Below are 9,431 nucleotides of genomic sequence, written 5' to 3'. Positions count from 1 at the left end.
CGTGTGGATTTTGCTCGTGTGTTATGTCGACATAGATTTGGATAAACCTTTCGTGGGGAAGGTTTGGCTGAAGGGGTTTTAGTGCAAAGGCCTTCGTCGTATATGTGCATCTTGTGGTTACTGTGGATATCTTGCAGGGGATTCAGTTTAATCTCTCACAAAATCTGTTCATAAAAGTTGTTCATTTTTTGTTCTTTAATCGGTGCCCTTAGAATAATGCTATTATTGATAATCAGATCACAAAACTAGTATTTTCTCTCATTATTGACGCATGCAAGTTTCATTTAGGAGTTGCAAGTTGGATGCTTAAGAAACAAAAAGAAAATGAGTAGATTCATTCTCTGGATCTAATTTCAACAGCTATATAATATACACCCATTACTTGTAAGTTTCGACAAAACAATTGCTAACCTGACTAACAGAAGCTACATTTACTCCGTAGAGTCAAGAGAATAACCAGAATTGATTGCATGAAGATGAAACACGAGCGCTAGGGTCTAGGGATGTATAGTAGCACTCGTTCTGACATCTTGCCTATAAGGAGACTTTATATAACAAAAACATTGATTAAGCAAATTGATAAGAAACACCACCTCCACATTTTGTGAAACATCAGCAGCCACCCCTTTGATAAATCTAGGCATCTAGCTCACAAGTATTGTTCATGTATTCTGGCACGGTTCTCTTCCCACCATAGTCTAGCATGCATCTCCCCAAACTTTTCTCGACTGCACCAAATACGAGGAAACACCAAAAGAAATAAAAATACAGTCACAAAAATAAACTCAAATATGCGCATCAATCCCCGTTCGTAGATTTATAACATGCTTATGGAATTGAGACTACATCTAGGAGCAGAATGACTAATAGTAATAAACAACTAAAAAAACAACATATAAAGCATCAGAGTAGTTATTTGAATTTTGATATAACTTTTGACTTTGAACTGAGTCTAGTCTGATTGTAAGGATTTCTACTATGATTTTTTCACTACATTCCACAGGCTGCTGCCATATGGAATGCAGTGAAGAAAGGTACGGTCAGTGAGTTCAGGACTAATGCCAGACGGAATCATTTGCCAATCCCAAAACCAGATAATCCTGAGTTCTATTGACCATGGTATTGCTGCTCTAAATGATGCTGTGAAGGCGAGATTGCATTTCAATGCATTTGAAGATACAGATAGTTATTTGGCCTTTGCGAAACGGTCAGTTCAATGTTGTAGGAGGACTGACCAAAATTTGTAGAATAGAGTAAATTAATTGTACTCCACCTTTAACCATTTCACATGTTTGCTAGCAACAAGTATAATCAAGTGACTTTAATTTCAAATTCTGTTACCGATAAACTACTGTTTTAGTCCCTGAAACTTGAAAATGTATAAATTGTTATATTACTACCTGAAACTAAGGAAATTTCAAATAAGTCTTGGAAAGTGCATTTTGTCAATCACATTAGTTTAAAACTAAAAATAAAATGTTTGACTTGAGTAATGATATTTTTATATGCTTAAGAATAAAAATGACGACAAGTGATTGAGAGACTTAGATGAAGCAATTGGAAATTTTAGGAACTTATTTTATACTTCTTTAATTTTAATTTTAGGAACTAATGTGACAGTGTGTACACTTTCAAAGGTTAAAATTGTGATTTACTCTTTATTTACCTGGTCTAACAATCAAGCTAGATAAGCCTAGACTTAATGCATGATCCATGAACTACTACGAACTATCATTGTCTTCAAGAAAGCTTATCTGAAGCATGAATCACGAACCATGCTCACTTTATAACTTGTTTTTCAACTTTAATTTCATTATGAAAAATGGGGGAGCATTTAGGCCAAATATCAATTTCAGTAAAACCTTTAAGTAAACCTGAATCATCTAAAATCAAAGTTGTTGATCCAAAGACCCAATTTGTGGCGAGCCTACCTGAACCTGACTCGTCTGAGCTCCTTTTTGCCACCCAGGAGAGCTCTGATGGTGATGTAAACCCCAGGCTCATCCTGCTCAACCCATTCATTGTCAAAGTCACTGGCATTGCTGATTGAAAGATCCCCAGAGCGATCAGCTTCCCTGGATGAACTACTTCTTATGGAAGCATCAGCATCCATTATTGATGAGATATCTGTCTTTGCAGCAGCACTAATGGTGGAAGCCTTTGGGGTTGAGTTCACACCATTGGGGTCATAGTAATGCCGGGATGATTGCATTGAGGTGTGATCAAAGGAATCTGAGGATGAGTACCCCATTCCCATGCCTCCTCCTCCTCTTCCCCCGGCACGGTATAGATTACAAGGTGGCCTTTCCCTGCTCAGTGGAGGTGTCACTGGGAAATCTTCTATTGATTCACGCTTTGAACTCTGCATTCAACCCACAATGTGGTTATAAGGGAGATATAAAATGGGTAGATTGTTAAGGGAGAAGGGAGTGCTAACAAAATTAACATTTGCTAATCGAAAAAAAAGAACAATGTGGTCATAACTTTCGCCTCGGTAAACTATGAAAAAATGGGACAAAGATGCAGTGTAACATACAATACAATAATTCACCCAAAAAAAAGTATGACCTACGATACAAGATAGAGTTTTGGCTTTTATCACATCTGCATTTTTATGAATCTTTATCTCTCTACAAATATCCTAGAGGCTAGAGTATAGGGTGTCCATAAAACATTTTTCTACAAAGTGACTACTATTGTTTTCAATAACTTTGTTCTCGCTTCAAATTATACATAATCATTTTACAACTCAACTTTAGTTTTTTTTATTCTCTCTCTCACTTCACTTATCTCACTTCACTTATCTTTACATTTTTCTTTCTTCTCTTCTTATCTCTCTCATCGTAAAAAAGTGTTGAGGAAAAAAATGAATAGTACTCTTTTTATGTAATAGATATACTTAATTTTATAAATAAAAATGATTTTGAATATTTAAAAGTATATTTTCATTGTTGAATTATAATCTTTTCGAGTGGAGAAACTATTAATAGGGTTTGACCAAAGTCATCATTGCTATTTTCTCCACTGCCACCGCATGATGTCTGCATCTACATTCCAAATCAAATTAGCAAACAGTTATAACAGCGCATAATGAATAGCTATATACCTACAGTACAGTCTACAGACATGAGCAGTAATGATTCTCTGAGTTCTAACCCAAGTGATTGAAGTTAGTACACATGCAAATACATGTCATAAATTAAAATTGTAATAATAACTCTTTAAGTATAGGCATTATAAAAGAAAATTGCCCAAAATAAACATTTGGGTCAAGTAACATGATGCAGACGATTACAAAATTTTACACAACAATGTCTAGAAGCTACATAAATTCAGAAGTTACCTCGTCTTCAGACCTTGGTGGAGTTGGAAGAGGGAAAGCTTGGCGATCAAGCCTTTGAACATTGTAAAGTTCCATCACCTTGTCATAGTTCTCTGCCCACCATCTTTGAGCTTGCCATTTGTTAAATATCTCGCGACTATACATAAAAAAATAAACCATAATTCAGTTGTTAAGTCATCATATCATATGAACTATAATAACATTGACACGTACATCAGAATTTTGGAAATGAACAATGCAATCTTAGTCTAAAAATAATGAAAAAGAAAAAATATTGACAGCTGAACCGTTCTACTTTTTCATTTTTTTGTCTTTGTTTTGTCAGCTCTATTGTCATTTTTTCTTCTTTGAATCTTACTGATATAACTATGCTTTTTTCTATGTGTATCAATCAATGTATGGAATGGTTCGAGAGACTAAGCTTGAAACATCCAACTGGTCGCAATTTGCTGCTATGATGATTATGTTATATTTTGTTGACCAAATTTTTCTTAGATGAATTTTTAATTGTCAGTGGTGCATGACACTGTTCTCAATTATGTTAGGTCACTCGAGTAGATGCTTTTTGACAAAGAATTCTCTGATGAATAATTAAAAGCAAACCCGATCATTCCGTGAGGAAAATAAAGTTGTTATAAGGCCAACATTGACCTCACAGTGGAGTTGTCTAAGCAATCGAAAGCAGGTGGGTCCAAACTTTATACTATGTTTGGTTTGGAAAAGAAAGTGGTAGGAAAGAAAGTGGAAGGAAAGAAAGTTAAAGGAAAGAAAGATAGTAGAAAGTGGAAGGATTGTCTTAGTTGTTTGGTACAAGGGAAAGTGGAAGGAAAGAAAGTTAAAACTTTCTTTTCTCCTGTTTGTTTGGATGGAAAGTGATAAGGAAAGGAAAAGGTACATTTGTGAAATGACAAAACTAACCTTATATAAATATTAAAGAGGGTGAAGAGAATATGATTTAGATGTTTCAGTAGGATTTAATATTAACTTAAGACCTATCTATGCTCTTAAATTTCTGAGCTAAAATTCATGGGGGAAAAGAGTTAAAGAGAAAATCATTTATTCATTGACCCACCACCAGCAACCCTATGGCCAAATTGGTTGAGAATGCACCACAAGTCACCAACTAGGACGTTTTATATAAAACTGATACCATTGATATTTGATGCTTTTATCTCACGATGAGATAAAAGACAAAAAAACAAAATTGGGCAAAAAGAGGACAAGACTATAAGCTATGCTAGCTATCTAGTATCTACAACTTTTTTAGGTCCCCACCTAGCAGATGTTCACATTTTGTCTTGTATATATTTATGGAGTGAAAGAGGATGTGGGAGCATTCCCCAGCAAATTGCAGATTAAAAGACAAAAACAGTTATAGGAGGAAGACAAAGTTACGAAAAATAAGGCATGAAGAATACTAGTATTATTGTTTGTGAAAAAACATATCTATTATTTGAATATAAAAACAATTGAGATCATATATATGAAATTATATATAATATTTCCATCTTTCATTTGTTTTTATATTCATGTCTTAAAAATACTCTAAAATTTTAAAAAATATTGTCCCATTTTATCCTTGTTGATTTCCTAAAAATAATGCATAAGAGCTTCCTCCGACCAAACGACAAGACCCAGTTTTAAAGGTTCCCAAGACAATTAACACTGGCCCACATCCACTCTCAAGCCACAATAAGTTTTACTTTTGGACCCACTTTTAGGATTGCTTTTGGCAAAGGCGTGAAATAACAGGGGAAAGTGGACCCACCTAAATCCTTTCATATATACAGAGGACGATTCATTCATTTTAATCACTTATAACGTTGAAAAATTGGAGTTTTTAGAGGCTACACACTAATCACATATGGCAGAGAATAAGATGAGTGAGCATAATAGATAATAACGATTAGAAATAAAAGGATCAAGTTTGTTACCTGTTCCAATGCAAGTTCTATTTCTAACCAAAACAAAATAGACAAGGGTTTTTTTTACAAGGGTTTATTTGTTAGCCTAAAGTTATAAAATTCGGATTTATTTCCGGAAATAAATATTCTCAAATGTTTTTTGTTGGAGGATCATTCTCACCTCATGCAAAATCATGCATCACGCGACTTAAAATTGCCTTTATACCCCCCACATAGTCTAACACTCTATTCGTAAATGTCTCATTATTAGTTCATTGCCCAATTTATAATAAATTCATTAGCATATAAATACTACTTCTTAACTTTCAGACCACTGAATCACGACCAGATGACCCTAATCTATAGAAGAAATTTGTTTAAAAAATACTAACAAATATTTCTTTCATTACACTTTATTTTATTTTTTTGGTAAAAGAGGGAAGTGAAAAAACAATAGGACAAGTTAGAGGCCCCGCGGATATATCACACCCGCTTCATCAGCTAGAAGAAGCAGATCATGACGTTGCACAGCACACCAAGCTTTGCTAGGAGATCAGCACATAAAAATTGCTTATGTCAACACGAGTAATATATATTGACTGTCCAACTCATTTTTCAAATCTTTTAAAAAAAGTTCTAGTATTTTCTTGTTAATTTTCTCTTATTGTATAGTAAGTTCTATTATTTATCTCTAAATGAATACTAAATGGTAGTATATGTCAAACTACAATATGTTTCACCAACGACCAGAATCAGGTGTTCAAAATAAAAGAAACAAATCTCTTATAATAAACTTACTTCTAAAGTGATCAAATGAACCCTTAATTTAATAATAGATACACCTTTTTACAACGTTAATTACAGTTTAAAATTGAAGAGAGTTTAGATACTTTTTTCCAATACCAATGAACAATTATTTAAAAGGTTAAATAAAACCAATCATCATACGTGCCAACATATCCCTATTAATTTCATGTTTGTTACTGTATAAACCAAACAAAACAACACACGGAAACCAAAGGCATTAATCCCAAAACCAACGTATGAACCCATAGAATAACAACTGGAGTACATAAACAAATTAAAGTAGTAGTAGTAATTTAAACAGAAATAACTATGCAGCATTATTATCAAAATCGGATTAAGCAGTCAAATGATTTTTAATTAGTTTAATCATTCATTTGTTTCTATATCTATAAAATCTTTATGTTTATAATTAACTACAAGTAGACATTATTTCTTTTAATTTCTACACATATTTCTTAATCTATTTTAGTTATTATAATTTTGTACTACGAAAAATTAAACATAAAGATTATACAAAAATTTGCCAAGTTAAATTAGATTACACCAGAGTTTTGTAATATTCTCAATTCAACAACCATCTCAAACGAACTATATATCACCGTCCCTAATCAGACTGAATATCGTAGGACTAAAAAGAAAAGAGTAAAGCAACTCCTCCGCCAAAGTTGCATTATTAGAATTTCTGTGACTACACAAGACAGATGTTATGTAAATGTTTTAAAAATTTTAAAATATAATAAGAATTTTTTTATAATTTTTCAAAATATGGAATTTACAACTTATGAATTTTTATATAAAAAAATTAATATTTATTATTAATTCAATTCAAGCATTAACAACCGACTTATAATAAGATTGGTAGGCATGCATGAGATAGTGATTAGTAAGAGCATTGGGAATAGACAGTCGAGGTAACAAAAGATAAGCAGCCACTGTTACAATCACAATCACTATAACTAACAAGTTATTAATTGAGTGGTATCTTATTAGATAAAATTTTAGATTCGAATCTTTCTTATTGTCACAAGAGTCATAATCACTGAACTAACAAATTATTAATTCAAAAGATATTTCATTAGACAAAATCTTAGATTTGAGTCTCTGGAGAAGACTATACTAAGAATGATTAAACATGAATCATTAACAAAATTAGAAATTCAGCATCATTATTGTAGCGACAAAAACAGAAAATCACAATCACTAGCCAGAATCGAAGACCATGGACCAACCAACACTACTACAGCGTCAACGTCCTAAGTCTAAACGCTTTCAAACCTAACAATACGACACAAGTATATTTTCCCATGAGATATAAGATTGATTTAATAGTAAAATAAAAAAAAATCATGAAATTCTCAGTAACAAAAACTTTCCACTAACAAATTAACATTCACCGACAAACACGTACCTGAATCGTATCCGTTTGAGATGGTTCCCGCCACGTGGAAGCGACACAAAGGAGATCAAAACGCCAGGCTCCACCTGCGCCACCCACTCCTTCGGCTCCTCCTCGTCCTCGAGCAGCATCACCACCCTCCTCCCGCTCGAGCTCGGCGTCCCTTCCCCGCTCGATATCCCCTTCAGCCGCGCCTCCAGCTCCTTCCCCCACCGCCGCCGGGACGACGACGACTCCGAGTCCGACTCGGTTCCGCTGCGACTCGGCCTACTCGGCGCCGTCGCGCACGGGCCGCACTGCTTGTACGCTCCCGACGCCTTCAGCGCCATCTCCTTCAGCTGACACGTCAGCGACTTCACTCCCTGCTGGCTCCGCGAACTCGGATCGTCGCTTGCCGAGTCGCCACCGGGTTTCTTCGGACGTGCTATGCACGTAAGCATTTTTTTTTCCTTTCTGGATCGTGTTTGCGAAATGAGGTGTGGATGTTTGTTCGGAATTGGATCAGCTACTTCTTCTTCGGTTACGGTGATGTCAGAGAATCTTCGAAGGGAAAGGAATTTAGGGTGCGTGGATTTTGGGAATAAATAAATGAGTATTTGGACGAGGAAAGAGGGAGCATGTGCTGAGCCTCGGAGTAATGTAAATGGAGGAGGATTCTGGTGGGAATGGGAAGGAGAAGTTTGAGTTTGTGTGTTTTGTGGGTCTCTCTTTTACTTTTTGGTGTTTGGTTTTGTAACTTAACGTGGCTAGAGAGGGAAAGGGAGCGGAGAGGAATCTGCTTTTTTTTTTTTTTTCTCGGAAACTTGGGCTCGGATTCTCACGCTCTTTCACACTTTGGTTAAAACTAATATTGGATAAAATATGTTTTTATTTTGTGTAAAATATTTAAAGTTTGTTTTTATTCTGTAAAAAATTTATTTATTTTTATTTTAGTAAAATTAAATTATTTTATTTTTTTGGTTTGAAGTTAGATTTGAATGAATATGAACTTACTTGACATATTTTAATTTAAAATGTAATTTTTGGAGTTAAAATTTATCTGTAAAATTAATTAAAAAAATCAAAACATAATTTAATTTATGAGAGTTAAAAGTCATCAAAAAATTATAGAAAAAAAAGAAAAAATAAAATTTCAAATCAAAAGGATAAGAGGAAAGTTCGTGAGATTAGCCAATACAACAGGCAGTGCACAATTCTTCTGTCATTTTATTGAAAAAAGGTATATTACAAGTCCTACGAACATGAGTTACAGCAGTAGAAATTAGAATGTTATGCCAAAGGGAAACAAAACTAGAGTTACTAGTAATGATTTCACTAGTATTGACATTATTACAATGAGAAGACAAAGCTAAAAACGAAGACATATGAACAGAGGCAGCAGCCCTTCCAACAATAGACTTGGCAGAAGAATTCAAAAGATTTAAGAAGACATAGAGGCCATCTTGGCTAAGAGCACCTCTAAGGAGTATGGAATCATTAACCTGAGATTTGACAACACAATGAGATGAGTGAAACTCAAAAAGAGATTATTATCTTTGGCAACCTGACTCACACTAACATGCAATAGATTATTTAGGGTTAATTTAACATTAGAGGCAAAAGGAGACTAAAAAATTGTTGAATCAGTGGATATAATCGGTAAACCTTGACCACTGCCAAGGAAAACATGCCCATTGCCCAAGGTTGGAACTTCATTCATCAAGTTCTAAGGAGATGCAGTGACGTTATGAGTTGCTCCAGAATCAATGTACCAATTCTGTGACTGCCGAGTAGAATTAGCATTGGCTAAGTAGGCTTAAGGAGCTTGTGCATTGTGTTGTAACCAAGAAGTATTGTTCTGAGGCTGAGAATTAAGCCTCTAATAGAAGTAGTTTTAGTTATGATTCCCAGAATGATTCTGATTATACTGCTAAGCTACATAATTTGGATTAAACTTGTGATAGCAATCAATTGCACCGTGTTAGGAATAATTTAGAAATGT

At 34.4% G+C, this 9,431-nt stretch overlaps 1 protein-coding gene across 1 annotated transcript; it reads right to left on the bottom strand.

Annotated features, from left to right (window-relative positions):
- Positions 1-303: 303 nt before the first annotated feature.
- Positions 304-8,201, bottom strand: LOC114386892 (protein Brevis radix-like 4). The gene is made up of 4 exons (XM_028346954.1): positions 7,463-8,201; positions 3,344-3,479; positions 1,932-2,362; positions 304-728 (listed from the first exon to the last, which is right to left on the bottom strand). The coding sequence occupies exons 1-4, from the start codon at positions 7,888-7,890 to the stop codon at positions 650-652; spliced, it is 1,074 nt and encodes a 357-aa protein (XP_028202755.1). The 5' UTR covers positions 7,891-8,201; the 3' UTR covers positions 304-649.
- Positions 8,202-9,431: the final 1,230 nt, after the last annotated feature.

The sequence above is a fragment of the Glycine soja genome, chromosome 15 (assembly GCF_004193775.1).
Source record: "Glycine soja cultivar W05 chromosome 15, ASM419377v2, whole genome shotgun sequence".
Lineage (NCBI taxonomy): Eukaryota > Viridiplantae > Streptophyta > Magnoliopsida > Fabales > Fabaceae > Glycine > Glycine soja.
This window is presented reverse-complemented; position numbering and strand designations above follow the sequence as displayed.